This window comes from Lepus europaeus, chromosome 7, assembly GCF_033115175.1.
Source record: "Lepus europaeus isolate LE1 chromosome 7, mLepTim1.pri, whole genome shotgun sequence".
Taxonomy (NCBI): Eukaryota; Metazoa; Chordata; class Mammalia; order Lagomorpha; family Leporidae; genus Lepus; species Lepus europaeus.
Window position 1 is genome coordinate 43,142,301 of NC_084833.1, and position 18,720 is coordinate 43,161,020.

At 35.8% G+C, this 18,720-nt stretch overlaps 1 protein-coding gene across 1 annotated transcript in view; it reads right to left on the reverse strand.

Annotated features, from left to right (window-relative positions):
• Positions 1-249: 249 nt before the first annotated feature.
• Positions 250-18,720, reverse strand: part of ANO5 (anoctamin 5) — a 99,823-nt gene continuing 81,352 nt past the window's right edge. The window contains exons 16-20 of the mRNA XM_062198068.1: positions 10,815-10,945; positions 7,760-7,965; positions 4,914-5,092; positions 4,236-4,341; positions 250-471 (exon numbers count right to left, since the gene is read on the reverse strand). Coding sequence (XP_062054052.1) covers positions 250-471; positions 4,236-4,341; positions 4,914-5,092; positions 7,760-7,965; positions 10,815-10,945 — 844 coding nt within the window. The remainder of the gene's footprint in view (positions 472-4,235; positions 4,342-4,913; positions 5,093-7,759; positions 7,966-10,814; positions 10,946-18,720) is intronic.

Here is an 18,720-nt window from a genome sequence, read left to right on the forward strand (position 1 = left end):
TTCAGCAATCATTTATAGGACCTCAGACAGCAATACCCAATCAAGATGCAGACAGTGATACTCTTCAGACATCACCAAGTTGGCCTCTAAAAGTGTGTGTGTGTGTGTGTGTATATATATATATATATATATATATATATATATATATAAACCTTGAGTGAAAAAAGAGGGGCTTCTGGTCTCTAGCTCTAATCCTAGGGAAAAAGAGTGAAGTGAGACAGCCACTCAGTTGCTTGCTCATTAGGTTGATTAGATTGTTCTTTTAGCCTGTTTTGCTTTGTTTGCCTCAATCATCACATGCTTCTGAAGTTCACTAGGCTGGACTCCCAAGTCCTCTCTTAATTTGTTGAGCTCAAATTCATGGAGAATCTTGACAGTCATTAATTTTTCTCGCTTGATTCTATCCACAACGTCTTTTGGAACATCAGGTATCATCCAGGCCAATAAAAATTTAAACAAAAATACAATGTGCTAGAGAGAATGTAAAGGAAAATTAGAGACACAATTAGAATGATCAGTAGAACATCCCTCCTAATCACTTCACTTATTCAATAAACTGTGCTGTGACACAGAAGTTACAAGGGCAAGGAAGAGACTCAGTGGGGGTCCAAAACAGTCAATAACTTGTTGACTAGCAAGGAACTATCCTATGAAGTTTCATAAAAGCAGGAAAGGTGATAGAATCCTCAAAGCTTAATGATTTTTTAAAGATTTATTCATTTATTTGAAAGTCAGAGTTGAGGGAGAGAGAGAGAGAGATATCTTCCATTCACTGGTTCACTCCCCAGATGGCCACAACAGCCAGCACTGGGCTTGGCCAAATCCAGGAGACAGGAGCTTCTTCCTGTTCTCTCCTGAGGGTAGCAGGGGCCCAAACACCTGAGCCATCTTTTGCTGCTTTCCCCAAGCCAACACCAGGGAGCTGGATCAGAGGTGGAGCAGCTGGGTCTTGAACCAGTGCCCATATGGAATGCCAACACCGCGGGCAGTAGCTTTACCTGCTTGGCCACAGTGTCGGCCCCAGCTTACTGATTTTTTAAAAAATATAATAAACAAAGACTGGAGAATCAGAATAGTATAGCATTTTTACAGCAATGCTAGAAACATAAAGAAAAGGAAAAATGCCTTCAAAAATTTCAGAAACACCTAAATAAAGTTGACAGAAACATTTCCAAGAGAAATAAATTTGTCTTGAATTCTATACCAAATAATTAAAAATAAGCAAAAGAAGAAATTTTCAACATTTAAGATCTCAATATTTAGTCATAATTTTTTTTCTCAGAAAATTACTAAAAGATGTGCTTCATTAAAATAAGCTACTTAAACAAACACAGAAATAGCAGGAAATACAGAATTCAACAGAAGGCAAAATTAAGAAGAGTCCCAGGACAATTGTAGGATGGAGGTTGGTATAATTTCAAAAATTGGTATGAATAGTAAATAAATAAAAATGAAAAGAAATCCTAATACAATTTACTGGAGTGAAAGAAGGATGGAAAATGTGAGGATGCACGAAAGATAAATTCATAAATAGCTAAAATAAAGACAGAGAGAAAGGGAAAAGTTACAATAAGGGAAATGTATTTCAAGTATAAAACATGAAAGAGATGTAACTAACACTCAAAGTTAATTTATAAACTCTGAAAATTGCTGCTTACCTAAAATCTCATTCAAAACTCTGATGGACAAAAATATTTCAGAATTGAGAGTGGGTAAATATTGAAATACATAGTTTAGGACATAAATGATATATAAAAATGTCTTTGGCGGCACTATTTGTCAAACAAATACTTAATAATATCACTCTAAAAAAGAATAAAGGCTAAAAATTGCTTTAAATAATCATTCAGATATTATTGCTAAATTAGTTACCAAAGTACTTTGTTTTTTGCAGTTTTGGTTTTCAGAATAAGAAATTACAGACCTATCTAGAAAAAAAAAATAATTAAATTGAGAAGAAGGAGAAGGCTAAAATTTCTGTGTGTATTTGCGTGCCCATAGGGTATAGGGGATATGTCATAGTAGGAGGTCAATAATTAATGTCTAAAAGTAAAAAAGAAATAGCCACATGAGGATTTTTTTTTTGCCCCAAAGATTACCCACAGAAGAATGTGTTGAAATTTTTGCCTTTGCAGATTAGCATTTGAGGGGAGAAGAATTATGCTCTCATTTGCAGCCATGTAGAATTATGGTTTTTAAGGTAACATGTATAATCCAGATAAAAACAAAAACATTAAAGAGAAATCAACTGGAACTGTATGTGCTTGGGTTAGAATTGTCAGATATTGGGTTTTCTGGAGAGATGAACAGGTACCATCTTATTTTATCTCCCTTATTGGTATTCCTATCATGACTTGTGGGTATCCATTTGTAACTTAGTCAAATACCTCTCTGTATTGGTTACTTTTTCAGGCATACCTTTTCTCCATACCGTATTTATACCACATATTATACAAGAGAGGTACCAAAACACAGCCGATAAAAGCCTAACCTTGGCAGTGAGCCACATCTGGATTACAACCCAGCTTTAATATTGGCTGATGAACCTTAACTCAACTGCTGTTTTCACCTGGTCTCAAATTCATTTGTTGGGTCTGGTGCTGTGGCATAGTGGGTTAAGCTGCTGCCTGCAGTGCCAGTATCATATATGCATGCCAGTTTGAGTCGTGGCTGCTCTACTTCCACTATAGCTCCCTTGCTAATGTGTCTGGGAAAGCATTAGAATATGGCCCAGGTTCTTGGGCCCCTGTACCCACTCTCATTCACATGGGAGACCCAGATGAAGCTCCTGGCTCCTTGCTTCAGTCTGGCCCAGCCTTGACCATGCAAGCCATTTGAGGAGTGAACCAGCAAATGGAAGACCTCTCTTTGTCTCTCGCCCTCTCCCTCTGTAACTCTGCATTTCAAATAAATAATTAAATCTTTTAAAAAATGATTTATCAATGGTGAATACCAAATTCTAATTTACAAAGTTGTTGTGACTTAAAACAGCCTCTAGAACTAGCACGCAGTAAGTACTCTGAAAAATCAGTGGATTATCTTCCCTTTTCATGCCATTAAGGGAAGAGGCTGTGGTTTTCACTTCCTTTTCTGACCTGATAGTATATTTAGCAATAGAAGTGACTCATTCTATAAAGAGCAATGACTTGAACAGGTATTTTTCTTTTTTTTGTGTGTGAATTAATTTAATCATACAAATATTCATTTATACAGTAAGGAAAAACCTCCTCATCTTCATCTCATCCGAACAGGTATTTTTCAAAAGAGGAAATTTAAATGGCAAACAGACACATGAAAAAATGCTCAGAATCACTAGACATCAGGGGAATGTAAATAAAAGCCACAATGAGGTTTCACCCCACCCCTTTTACAATGGCTTTCATACAGAAATCAGCAAACAACAAATGCTTGTGAGCATGTGAGAAAAAAGATACTTTAATCCACTGTTGGTGGGAATGTAAATTGGCATAACCACTGTAGAAGACAGTATGCAGATATTCAGAAATCTACCTATCTACTTACCATATGATCCAGTTATCTCACTTCTGGGAATTTACCCAGTGGAAATGAAATCAGCATATGAAAGAGTGATCTGTACCCCCATTTTTATTGCAGCTCAATTCACAATAGCTAAGATATGAAATCAATACAAATGTCTCTCAACTGAAGAATGGATAAATAAATTATGGTATGTGTACACCAGGAACTACTACACTGTGTAAAAAAAAAAATGAAATCCTGTCAGCTGCAACAAAATGGATGGAACTGGAAAACATTACACTTAGTTAAATAGCCAGTCCCAAAAAGACAAATACTATATTTTCTCCCTGATCTGTGGTAACTAATAGAGTACCTAAAAAATAATATATAGAAGTAAGATTGACACTTTGAGATATGATGATTTTGAAGAGTCTTTGTCTCGACTGTAGAGGAATAATATTTTTTTTTCTTTATACTATTTGTTGAACTCTTTATTCTCTTTTCTCATGCATATATGATATGCATGAAGTTTATGTACCTTAAATAAAAGGTTTCTAGGTTAAAAAAAATAGAAGTGATTCATTGGCAACCCAGTGTACTCAAAACATTTATAACTTGCCTTTTATGACAAGAAATATTTCATACAAAACAACTTGTTGAGATAATGCTAACTTTCTAATGAGCAGATACCTTCAGAAATAATTGCGTAATGGAAGAAGAGAGAGTAGCCAGAAAAAATATTAAGAACACCTTACTTCCATAAGTATGATGAAGGTCATCTTGGCAGCCAGGACGTGCCAGAATTGCTTATTATGAAGATATTTATCTATGTGATCAGGGGGATGTCTGTAATCTCTATACCTGAAAAAAATGGAGGTAAAGGCAAAAATTAGCTATAGCATCAACTAGACAGACCTAGCTATACTGAATGTGAGGGTGGGAACAGACTGATGTTTTAAATTTCATTCTCCACACAGAAAAAACCTTTAAATGAGGTGGCCAGTATATTGATCACATTATTGCATTTTTTCTCTTTGTTACTTTCTTTACTGATGATATAAAGCTAAATTCAAGTAAGTTAAATGTACATTTATTATTATTTTCTTTGACCTACAGACCTCAGAACTTTAGAATAAGGGACATTTGTCAGAAAGAAATCTTCAAATGTAGAAACAGATACAATTCAAAATTAATATGATTTTTAATAACACCTTTTAATTTTGGATTGTTTTATCTTTCCCATTATGACATTCATCCTTTCCCTTTCCAAATTAGAATCTTGCACTGCACAAACTCAAGAACTCATGTATTTTATTTACCCAGAATTTTTGTAATCTCAAGTAAATCCTTTACGTTTTAAGACATGTAGGTAATGGATAAATTATAATATACCTTTAAGAGCAAACTCAAAATCTAGACAAAGAAAATTAAACCTGCAAGTGGTGAAGTATGGTTTATCCACAGGTAAAGTGTGATTTGGGAAATCAGCTGTCAGGAATACGGACAAACTGTTATTGACATATCCTTGTAAAGGATGAGTGCTATTTATTGAATAAGCATAGTGGTAGACAACACGGGGAATGATGTCCGACGTAAATGCAACAATGAAAGCCTGAAAAACAAAGCAAGAGGAAACAATGAGCCGCCAATCTAGTTAATGTCTTTTTTGTATCATTCAGTCCCATGAGCCACATGTATGCAGAATTATTATATACTCATATAAGTTATACTGATATGAGTCTTCAGCCTAAAACATGAAATAGTTCATTTATATTGTGTAATTAGTATCTCCAAATTTCATATTTGCAAAGTGACTGAGAATGGAACTAAATCTATCTGTATCCAAGAACCGTGCTTTTTCCACAATGCCTTATTATTTCTTATGGTTTCATTGCATAGTTTCACTGTTCTTAGCCAAATTCATTTATGTGTACCAAATCCATAACCCAGGAGTCTGTGTGCATGGGTGTGTAAGGTAGACAGGGAAAAAAAATGGAGACAGAAGACCATGTGCTGGTAAACTAATCACAGTTCGGTACAATTAATTTCAATATTTGATTCCACAGAAATAGTATTTCCTAAGCTCTGGAATAGTATGAACAACATGTTTCATTTAGGTTACATGAGTTCATTTAAAATCATCAGACTATGACATCTATATCTTAGTAGTAGATTTTTAAAAAAAAATGTTTAATTTCTACTATGGCTTCACATATATTAATGTTTTCTATCACTAATTGAATAAATTTAATGCTATAACTAGTACTCAAACAGTATGTTTCACTTTGTGTTGCTATGTGGGTGCAAACTGTTGAAATCTTTACTTAATATATACTAAGTTGAGCTTCTGTATATAAAGAGAATTGAAAATGAATCTTGATGTGAATGGAAGGAGGAGGGAGCGGGAGAGGGGAGGGTTGCGGGTGGGAGGGAAGTTATGGGAGGGGGAAGCCATTGTAATCCATAAGCTGTACATTGGAAATTTATATTCATTAAATAAAAGTTAAGAAAATGAATAAATTTATATTTGTTTCCAAAAAAAGACTTCAAATAAATTTTAAAATTTATTGCAACAAAAAGGCACATAGTAGTCTCATAATTTTCTCCAAAGTCCTGCTTATTTTGCTTTCTAACAAACTAACTCTTGATTTACTAATTATATGACTTTTTGTTTGTTTCTAATGATTATTTATATCTTTATTATTTTTTATTATTTTCTATTTTTTTTTACATTTTTTTCTTTAGTGTCAGATGTCTGGCCTGTATATTCCAATCTTGTTTTTTTGTTTTAATAAACTCATCGTATGGATTTTTCTATAATTGTAATTTCAGTTAATTAATATAGTCATTTTAATTAAACTACTGAATTTTAATTCTGCTTCCTCTTTTCTATATGAATTTTACTGAGAAGTTTTAATGCTATATAGTTACTTTTTTATTATTTTATTGTCAGCTTTAATATTTAAAGCAAGTTTATAGGAGATTATGCACTTTAAAGTTTGTACTTTGGGGAATTTGGCCTTATAATTTATCTTCATAAAGTTTAAGGAAAAAATAGATTGAGGCCAGTGCTGTGGTGCAGCGGGTTAAAGCCCTGGCCTGAAGTGCTGGCATCCTATCTGGGTGCTGGTTCTAGTCCTGGCTGCTCCTCTTCCAATTCAGCCTCTGCTATGGCCTGGGAAAGCAGTAGAAGATGGTCCAAGTGCTTGGGTCCCTGCACCCACGTGGGAGACCTGGAAGAAGCTTCTGGCTCCTGGCTTCAGATTGGCTCAGCTCCGGCCTTTGCGGACATCTGGGGAGTAAAACAGCGTATGGAAGACCTCTCTCTCTTTCTCTACCTCTCTCTGTAACTGTGTCTTTCAAATGAATAAAATAAACCTTTAAAAAACAGAAAAGAAAAAATAGAATTAAAAGATAAGTTTATTTTAGTGCAAAAAGAATTGAAATCCATGAGTATGTGGGGTCTTCAAAAAGTTCACAGATAATATATATTATCAAAAAACTAGGCCGGCGCCGTGGCTTAACAGGCTAATCCTCCGCCTTGCGGCGCCGGCACACCGGGTTCTAGTCCCGGTTGGGGCGCCGGATTCTATCCTGGTTGCCCCTCTTCCAGGCCAGCTCTCTGCTATGGCCCGGGAAGGCAGTGGAGGATGGCCCAAGTCCTTGGGCCCTGCACCCACATGGGAGACCAGAAGAAGCACCTGGCTCCTGGCTTCGGATCAGCAAGATGCACCGGCCGCAGCGGCCATTGGAGGGTGAACCAACGGCAAAAAGGTAGACCTTTCTCTCTGTCTCTCTCTCTCACTATCCACTCTGCCTGTCAAAAAAAAAACAAAACAAAAACAAAAACAAAAAAATAAACAAACTATGCATACATTGCAAACCCTTTTGGCGTCAAGATAAACTTACTTTTAAATTGTATTTCCACAAAGATTTTGAAATATCTTCATGTATTTTTTATTTGTTATATATAAATTCATGCATAATGAATCAGGCTATATTATTCAAATATTCAAACAGTTATTTCCTGTTTAGCTTGTCACATACTATGAAACTGTTATGAAATTTTAATAAGTGATTTTTTTGTTTCTCAGTTTTCACATGTAGTAATTTTATCTTTATTGCTTAATGCATAAAAAATTTAGGAATGTTTTATCTTCAAGTACTAACACCATGATCAAATCATCATAAATAAAGACTGAGTTAAGTATAATTCACATCTCCCAATTCCCAAGGAAACAAAATAAAATAGTCACTCAACTGAAATAGGTTCACTTACATTAGTTGCAACAGAAAGAACAGCCATTCCAAATAGAATATCTTGCCAAACACCTATGCTATGAGCTTTAGCAGCTACAGGTCTCCTGTACTGAGTAGTAAGTTTCCAGGCATCTACTCGGATTGCTATAATATTATTCATAAGAGCAAGAAGAGGAGCCAAAGTAAAAGAAGCCACAAATAGTGTGACAAATCCAAACTGGATAACTGGAGAGAGAGAAAGAGAGAAAAGCATGAAAAACTCATTATAGTGAAAAAGAAAGAAGGGTACACTCTGCTTAATTAAGGGAGGGACCACACCAGTAAAGCAATCCAAGACCCTTTCCTTTCACCTACTTCTGCCTCCCCATAGGAGGCATGGTGACTTAGCCATTTTCTTGAAATAAAAGGAGAAACTGCGCATGCATAACTCAGTTTCTTCCTTGCTAATCATTTTGAGATCTGCTTGTCTGAAAAAAGAGTCTATTATTCATATGTGCTAAGTTTAGTTTTAAGCTGCTCTGGTCTTTACAATGGTACTGGCATAAATGGAATATCCGAGTTTTCCTATCTTGCTAATTATGCTTTTTTTTTAATATCAGGGATTCATTCATATGTTCCTGGTAGCTAGCATGTTTGTGTGTGTGTAAATTATATATGGGAAAGGAAATATAAATTTTCTAGAACCAGGTACTTGTTAAGGTCCTGATTTTCTATAGTACCTTGACATCTATGTATTTTACTCCCTCTTCTCATTAAGACATAGAGGAGACTATATTTGTATAAGCTGACTTCTCCCTTCTGTTTTGTACTTTTGTTTCTAACAATGCTTGATGAAAAGAACACATGCAACTGACAGTCTAGGCTTCCCACCTGAATGAAGAAAAAAAGAGAGAGAGAGAGAGAGAGAGAGAGAGACAGACAGACATACAGGAATGATTTTTTATTAACTGAGGAAATAAAATACTGTCTACTAGTCCTCTATTTTTAAATTAATTCTGAATGTTTCTGGATTTCAGTTGTTTCTTCTAAATCAGTCTTGTCATCAAAGAACAATTATGTACTAACTATCCTTTCCTGCTCTCTTTACTGCATAAACAGAAAATCAAGAGGAACTTGATTGGAAGCAGAATGAATTTTCTACATTCAGATCTCATATTTCTACCCAAAATCTTTGTGGCCCATGGAAACTTAATTAACCCATCCAATTTTCTGTATGCTCAAAAATAAAATGTCAAATAATGATTGCTCTGAATTGTTTCAATGTTATAAATACTGTATGCAAAATTTCCAGAATTAACTTAGTTGAGTCTCAATGAACAGAATCTTATTAAACCTCAGTTTTTATCATTTTGCTAATAACTTCTGATGAATGCATTGCAAATTCACTTGAAATTTACATTATTTAAAATTTATAGTCTAAAGCAAGGAGTATCTAATTTTGCAAACTATTGTCAAATGTAAACTTCTTTTCTTTAATCCTAAATTTACTAGTTTTGATCCAAGTATCACATGAATGTATTACACTAAATAATTATTAAGCGCTTTGGTTCACCTCATTCATTTCATCACAATTTTATGGGCCTTGAGAGAGCAAGTTAAGAAAACTGTCTTCAATAATTTCACCAGAAAAGTAGAGAGAGTTGCTTAAGAGGAAACACTCTGAGCAAACACATGGTCAGCTCCCAGCATCAACTGTCCTCAAATTTTACCTCAAGGTGTCTTCTCTGTTAAATTCTTAGACTATTTTATGCATTTCTTGTGTTCAGTTTGGGTCTCCTTCAAGAAGTTCATTGGAAATAGTATTTAAATCTAATTTTCTTAAAAAAAATATTGAAATCCATGCATACAATGGGTGTTAAAAAGTACATGGGAAATGTGTATCATAAAAAAATCCTGCATGGATTTTAATTTTTGTACCAATATGTTATTTTTCAATGCCATTTTTCCAGTAACTTTTTAAAATTGGAGAGGTAGATGGGTGGTAGGAGAGAAAAGAGAAAGAGAGTAAGAAAGAGAGATAAACTCTGCTATCCACTGGTTCACTGCCTAAATTACAAGTGGGTGGGAAGAGAGAAGGCAGCAGCCAGGAACTCAGTCTAGATCACTAATGTGAATGGCAGGAACCTAACTATTTTAGCCATCACTGCTGCCCTCCCAAGTCTGTGTTATCAAGGAGCTAAAATTAGGAGCCTGAGCCAAGACTTGAACCAGGGCACTCCAATGTTGGATTTGGGTGTCTTAACCAGTTCTGAACTGTTAGGCCAAACATCTGCTACTTTGTCAACTTTTAAAAGTACCATTGTATTACCACTTTTAGCCTTCTTTTTGGTTGGAAATAAAGGATATACATTTCATGCATGATAGACCCTGAAAATGGTTTTCAGTTTATCCTTTTAGCTTTTACTGAGGCAAGTAAAAAGAAAAAATACCACTCAGATTAGAGGAAGATGTTAAAAAGAGATCTGTATTTGATTTGGTTCAACAACATACAAGTTATAGGAAAAAGCCTCTATTACTGGTACTTTGGGATAAATTTTGTTCTGTATTCTAATTTGTAGAACAGGGAAACTGTGAGCCAATCTTCATATCAACCCATTCATTTTCTAACCCATCATCTAAAGTTATTGTTGAGCTGTTACATACAAGGCAGAAAGAAATATTAAAAGCTAAAAAAATACTTGTTTTATTCAGGCTTACCCAACATTTCAGAACAGTGATTAAAAATTATCTGTTTTTGGGGATAGCACCATGGCATAGTGGATAAAGCCAATGCCTGCAGTGCTGGCATTCCATATGGCACCAGTTCAAATCCTGGATACTCTACTTCTGATCCAGCTCTCTCCCATGGCTTGGGAAAGCAGTAGAAGATGCCCAAGTTCTTGGCTCCTGCACTCTCGTAGGAGACCTGGAGAAGGCTCCTTGGCTCCTGGCTTCGGATTGAATCAGCTCCAGCCGTTGTGGCCAATTGGGGAGTGAACTAGTGGATGGGAAGACCTCTCTCTCTCTCTGCCTCTCCTTCTCTTTCTGTATAACTCTTGACTTTCAAATAAATAAATAAATCTTTAAAAAATTACCTGTTTCTAAGTATTCATAGAATAACCCAAGGTGCCCAAAACTTTCAAGGTCATGATCTTGCTCCCATCGGCTGTATAGTTTTTCTGAGTTGGTGCGAGATTTTCGGCGTCTCCACCAATTCAAAATCAAGCTGTTGGAAGTGACAAAGTAAATATATGAAACAGAGCAAAAAAGAAAGAGGTCAGTGAATCAGTGTGTTAAATTTAGAAACTGGCAGAAATAGATGGTAGATAATTTAAGATCACATAGAGTAAGGAGAAAACATGACTCCAGCTAAAATACAAATCCAAATTTAGTACTTTTTCACACCTGTGGAGGCCAAGAATTCTTTATTAGAGTGATTAAGAAGATAGCCCTGACTTTGTTTATGGAAATATATTTACTCAGAGACAAGACTGGTTCAAGTGCATCAGAAGGAATGGTTGGGGCAATTAACTAATCTTCATATGTGAAAGGAAACTCAAGGAAATGAGACAATGATTATAGTAGAAAATATACAAAGAGAGATACATAGATGCTTATCTAACAATGTGAAAATAACTGTAATAAACCCATACAAAATATTAACCAATTAAATCCCACACTATCCAAAATGATAATACATCATGATAATGTTGGATTACTTTAAGAATTAAAAACTTTAGTTGCCAAATCAATCACTATAGCAGATCATACTGACAGATTTACAGAGAAAAAAATAAAATCATTTCAACTGATGCAAAAGAAATGCATAAAATATATTTCAAGCACTTATTAAAATCTAACCTGTGACAGAAATCAGGTATAGAATGAAATTACCTCAGTCTGATAAAAAATATCTATGCCAAATTCTGGGGAAAATAACCTTCCTAATAGTGGCAAATGAAAGAGTTTTTTCCTTTAGAATAAAAAACAAAGTAAGAATATGTATGCTCACATTGAAGAATCTACTGAAGAGCTTAGCCTGTAAATGAATGCTTTAAAAAATTCATGGAAAATAGAATTAAAAGGTTAAGTTTGGTTTGTTGCAAAAAATGAAATACATAATTTTTCATAATTTGTATGCTCCATGAACTTCCTATATACCCATTAACACACAATGAGAAAACCTAATGTTAAGTTATTATTTATGGTAACAGCTAAAATTAAAGTAGGTAGAAATGAACTTGACAGGAGGAGCTCCAAGATGGCAGAATAGGGAGGGAGTGCACTGATAGTCTGGGAAAAGATATTTTAATAAAAGTGGAGATACTGTAGTCTCAGGGAAGAGTTAGGGAAAAAACCTGCAGAGGAAACTCTTTCAGAACTAGGGGGACACAATGGACCTACATGGAGGGCACAGGCGCCCACCACTCATTACCCTAGCTGCCTACGCACCAGTGCTGGAAAGGGAGTTGAAGCAAAACTGCAGTAGCCCAAGACACTGGCGGAAAAGCAACAGTAAGAGCCTAGAGGGAATGAGGCTTAAAGTCCCGTGGGGGAAAGTTCACCAGCCTAACTAGAGAGAAAAAATAAAATAAAAAGGACCGGTATGGACATAATTCTCTCTCCCCACTCACCTCAAAGGCAGGGGGGAAAAATGCAGCATGTGCCATTTTGGACATGCATAACAGCTGCATCAGCTCAGGGCTGTGCCCACCCTCAGCCAAGCAGAAAAACCTGACTCTGGTGGGGAGAAATAGCAGGAGGTTAAGGCCTAGTGAATGTGTGGAGCTTATGAGCTGGGACTGTAAAAAAAAAAAAAAAAAAAAAAAAAAAAAAAAAAAAGACTGAGGGTGTGTGGGAGAACTCACGCTGTGCCTGAGATGTGAGTACTCTCGGTAGGAGATGCCACAATCTCGGTAACCTTGGCAATCCAGTGGGAGACACTGCAGGGGAATCTGAGCTTACACTGAGGACTGCACAGATCCTTTTTTTGTGATCCTTGGGACAAAGCAGATGAATATTATACCCACTGGGACTAATACTCAGGCACTGATTGCCATCAAGGAGAAGAGCTCAGCTGAGCAGAATTACTTCACTTCTGAATAAAAAAAAGAAAGAAAGAGAGAAGATTTACCACATCAAACCTAGGTGTGTCACATTTGGCACACCCTTAACCTTGAAGAACTGAACAGAGATCTCTGCCCACACCCACCACAAGCCTCTAGAGATTCACCAAAAGCTGATAGTCTACTTAATCTAAAGTCATAGTATAATGAGGAAAGCCACCACAGAAAGGAAAAAAAAAGAAGAAACCAAAGAATAACTCCAGAATGCCAAAAAACAAACGCAGAAACCGAGGAAACAAGAACAAGGAAGACATTATGATGCTCCCTAATGAACATCACACTCCAATACAAGATTATGAATATGATAAGATAGAAGAAATGCAAGACATGGAATTCAAAAAATTTATGATAAGAACATTTAGAAGCTCTCAAAAACTCATGAACTACAGAAATCCATACTGGACAGGACAGAAAATCTCTCTCATGAAAATGAAATCTTAAGGAGGAATTAAAATGAAATGAGGAATTTAGTAAAACATGAAATTGTGATTTGAAGAGAAATCAAAATGAATTCAATAGAACAAATGACAAATGCATTTGAGAGCCTTAAAAACAGAATCAGTGAAGCAGAAGAGAGAATATCGGACTTAGAAGACAGAGCACAGGAAAGTATACAGTCAAACCAAAGAAGAGAAGAGGAATTTAGAAATCTAAAAAATATTGTTGAGAATCTATAGGATATTATGAAAAAACACAACATTCTGGTTCTAGGAGTTCCTGAAGGCATGGAGAGAGAAAAAGGACTAGAAGGCCTTTTTAGTGAGATACTAGCAGAAAACTTCCTAGGTTTGGAGAAGGAGAGAGACATCCAAGTACAGGAAGCACATAGAACCCCTAGTAAACATGACCAAAAGAGATCCTCACCATGACACGTTGTAATTAAACTCACCACAGTGAAACATAAAGAAAAGATTCTCAAATGTGCAAGAGAGAAATGTCAGATCACTCTCAGAGGATCTCCAATTAGATTCACAGCAGACTTCTCATCAGAAACACTACAGGCTAGGAAAGAATGGCGAGATATAGCCCAAGTACTAAGAGAAAAAATTGCAAAGCTCTCATTTGTGAATGAAGGTGAAACAAAGACCTTTCACAGCAAAAAGAAACTGAAAGAATTTGTCACCACTCATCCAACCATGCAAAAAATGCTTAAAGATGTGTTACACACAGAAACACAGAAACACGACCATCAATACGAAAGAAGGTAAAGGAAGAAAACCTCCCCATAAAACATCACAGTAAGTTCAAAGCATATATTAGAAAGATACTTATCAATAGTCACATTGGATGTTAATGGCCTCAACTCTCCAGTTAAAAGGCACAGACTGACTAAATGGATTAAAAACCAAAACCCATCTATTTGCTGCTTACAAGAATCACATCTTTCCAACAAAGATGCATGCAGACTGAAAGTGAAAGGTTGGAAAAAATATTACATGCCAACAGAAACCAAAAAAAAAAAAAGGCTGGTACAGTCATCTTAATATCAGAAAAAATAAACTTTAACACAAAAACTGCTAAGAGAGACAAAGAGGGGCACTATATAATGATTAAGGAATCAATTCAACAGGAAGATATAACTATTATAAATGTATATGCATTTAGGGCATATATATGCAATTAGGGCATATACATATGCCATAATTACAGGGCACCAGTTTATTTAAAAGATATGTTAAGGGACTTAAAGGGAGACTTAGACTCCAATACAATTGTATTGGGGGACTTCAATACTCCACTTTCAGCAATACACAGATAAACCAGACAGAAGATCAACAAGGAAACAGCAGGTTTAATCGACACTATAGACCAAATAGATCTAACAGATATCTACAGAACTTTATATACTACACTTAAAGAATACACATTCTTCTCAGCAGTGCATGGATCCTAATCTAGGATTGACGACATACTAGGCTATAAAGCAAATCAAAGCAAATTCAAAAGAATTAGAATCATACCATGCAGCTTCTCAGACCACAATGGAATAAAGTTGGAAATTAGCAACTCAGGAATCCTTAGAGCAGATGCAAATACATGGAGACTGAACAACATGCTCCTGAATGAACACTGGGTCATAGAAGAAATAAAAAAAAAATAAAAAATTTTCTGGAAGTAAATGAGGATAACAACACAACATATCAAAACTTATGGGATACAGCAAAAGCAGTGTTAAGAGGAAAGTTTATAGCAATAGGTACCTACATCAAGAAATGGAAAGGCACCAAATAAATGAGCTTTTAATGCATCTCAAGGATCTAGAAAAACTGCAACAAACCAGACCCAAAGTTAGTAGAAGAGAAATAATTAAAATCAGAGAAGAAATCAACAAGATTGAATCCAAAAAACATTACAAAAGATCAGTCAAACGAAGAGCTTTTTGAAAAATTAAACAAAATTGACACCCCATTGGCCCAACTAACCAAAAAAAGGAGAGAGAAGACCCAAAATCAGAGATGAAAAAGGGAATGTAACAACAGACACCACAGGAAAAAAAAAGAGTAATCAGAAATTACTACAAAGAGTTGTATGCTGGAAAACAGGGAAATCTATCTGAAATGGATAGATTCCTGGACACATGCAACCTACCTAAATTGAACCAAGAAACATAGAAAACCTAAACAGACACATAACTGAGACAGAATTGAAACAGTAATGAAGGTCCTCACACTAAAGAAAAGCCCCGGAACAGATGGATTCACTGCTGAATTCTACCAGATATTTAAAGAAGAACTAACTCTGATTCTTCTCAAACTATTCAGAACAATTGAAAAAGAGGGAATCCTCCCAAATTCTTTTATGAATCCAGCATCACCTTAATCCCTAAGACTGAAAAAGATGCAGCATTGAAAGAGAATTACAGACCAATATCCCTGATGAACATAGACACAAAATTCCTAACAAAATTCTGGCCAATACACAATGCAACAACACATCAGAAAGATCACCCACCCAGACCAAGTGGGATTTATCCCTGGTATACAGGGATGGTTCAATGTTTAAAAATCAATCAATGTGATACATCACCTTAACAAACTGCAGAAGAAAAACCATATGATTATCTCAATAGATGCAGAGAAAGCATTTGATAAAATACAACACCCTTTCATGATGAAAACTCTAAGCAAATTGGGTATAGAAGGAACATTCTAAAATACAATCAATGCAATTTTATGAAAAACCCATGACCAGGATCCTATTGAATGTGGAAAAGTTGGAAGCATTTGCACTGAGATCTGGTACCAGACAGGAATGCCTACTCTCACCACTGCTATTCAATATAGTTCTGGATGTTTAAGCCAGAGCCATTAGGCAAGAAACAGAAATTAAAGGGATACAAATTAGGAAGGAGGAGTCAAACTGTCCCTCTTTACAGACGATATGATTCTTTATTTAGGGGATCCAAAGAACTCTACTAAGAGACTGTTGGTACTCATAGAAGAGTTTGGCAAAGTAGCAGGATAAAAAATCAGTGCACAACAATCAACAGCCTTTGTATACACAGGCAATGCCATGGAAGAGAAAGAACTGCTAAGATCAATCCCATTCACAATAGCTGCAAAAACAATCAAATACTTTGGAATGAACTAACCCAACAATGTTAAAGAGTTCTACAATGAGAATTACAAAATGTTAAAGAAAGAAATAGAAGAGGATAACAAAAAAATGAAAAATCTTCCATTATCATGAATTGGAAGAATCAATATCATCAAAATGTCCATTCTCCCAAAAGCAATTTATAGATTCAATGCGATACCAATCAAAATACCAAAGACATTCTTCTCAGATCTGGAAAAAATAATGCTGAAATTCATATGGAGGCACAAGAGGCCTTGAATAACTAAAGCAATCTTGTACAACAAAAACAAAGCTGGAGGCTTCACAATACCAGATTTCAGGATATATTACAGGGCAATTATAATGAAAACAGCATGGTACTGGTACAGAAACAGATGGATAGACCAATGGAACAGAATAGAAACACCAGAAATAAATCCAAGCATCTACAGCCAACTTATATTTGATCAAGGATCTAAAACCAATTCCTGGAGCAAGGATAGTCTATTTAACAAATGGTGCTGGGAAAACTGGATTTCCACATGCAGAAGCATGAAGCGAGACCCCTACCTTACACCTTAAACAAAAATACACCCAACATGGATTAAAGGTGTAAATCTATGACCCAACACCATCAAATAATTAGAGAACACTGAGAAACCCTACAAGATATAGGCACAAGCAAAGACTTCTTGGAAAAGACCCTGGAGGCATAGGCAGTCAAAGCCAAAATTAACATTTGGGATTACATCAAATTGAGAAGTTTCTGTACTGCAAAAGAAACAGTCAGGAAAGTGAAGAGGCAACCGACAGAATGGGAAAAAATATCTGCAAACTATGCAACCAATAAAAGAGTAAGAACCAGAATCTACAAAGAGATCAAGAAACTCCACAACAACAAAACAAACAACCCACTTAAGAGATTGGCCAAGGACCTCAATAGACATTTTTCAAAAGAGGAAATCCAAATGGCTAACAGACACATGAAAAATGTTCAGGATCACTAGCAATCAGGGAAATGCAAATCAAAACCACAATGAGGTTTCACCTCACCCCGGTTAGAATGGCTTACATACAGAAATCTACCAAAAATAGATGTAGGGGAAAAAGGGACACTAACCCACTGTTGGTGGGAATGCAAACTGGTAAAGCCACTATGGAAGTCAGTTTGGAGATTCCTCAAAAACCTGAATATAACCCTACCATACAACCCAGCCATCCCACTCCTAGGAATTTACCCAAAGGAAATTAAATTTTCAAGCAAAAAAGCTGTCTTCACCTCAATGTGTATTGCAGCTCAATTCACAATAGGTAAGAGCTAGAATGAACCTAAATGCCCATCAACAGTAGATTGGATAAAGAAATTCTGGGATATGTACTCTTTTTGTTTTAAACTTTTATTTAGTAAATATTAATTTCCAAAGTATAGTTTATGGATTACTATGGCTTCCCCCCCATAACTTCCCTCCCACCCGCAACCTTCCCATCTCCCACTCCCTCTCCCATTCCATTCACATCAAGATTAATTTTTAATTCTCTTTATATACAGAAGATCGATTCAGTATATATTAAGTAAAGATTTAATCAGTTTGCACCCACACAGAAACACAAAGTGTAAAATACTATTTCAGTACTAGTTATAGCATTACTTCACATTGAACAACACCTTAAGGACAGAGATCCCACATGAGGAGTAAGTACACAGTAACTCCTGTTGTTGACTTAACTATTTGACACTCTTGTTTATGGTGTCAGTAATCTCCCTAGGCTCTAATCATGAGTTGCCAAGGCTATGGAAACCTTTTAAGTTTGCCAACTCTGATATTATTTAGACAAGGTCATAGTCAAAGTGGAAGTTCTCTCCTCCCTTCAGAGAAAGGTACCTCCTTCTTTAATGGCCCATTCTTTCTGCTGGGATCTCACTCACAGAGATCTTTCATTTAGGCCTTCTTTTTTTTTTTTTTTTTTTTTTTTTTTTTGGCCAGAGTGTCTTGGCTTTCCATGCCTAAAACACTCTCATGGGCTCTTGAGCCAGATCCAAATGCCTTAAGGGCTGATTCTGAGGCCAGAGTGCTATTTAGGACATCTGCCATTCTATGAGTCTGCTGTGTTTCCTTTTCCCATATTGGATAGTTCTCTCCCTTTTTTATTCTATCAGTTAGTATTAGCAGACACTTGTCTTGTTTGTGTGATCCCTTTGACTCTTAGTCCTATCAGTATGATCAATAGTGAACTGAAATTGATCACTTGGACTAGTGAGATGGCATTGGTACATGCAACCTTGATGGAATTGTATTGGAATCCCCTGGCACATTTC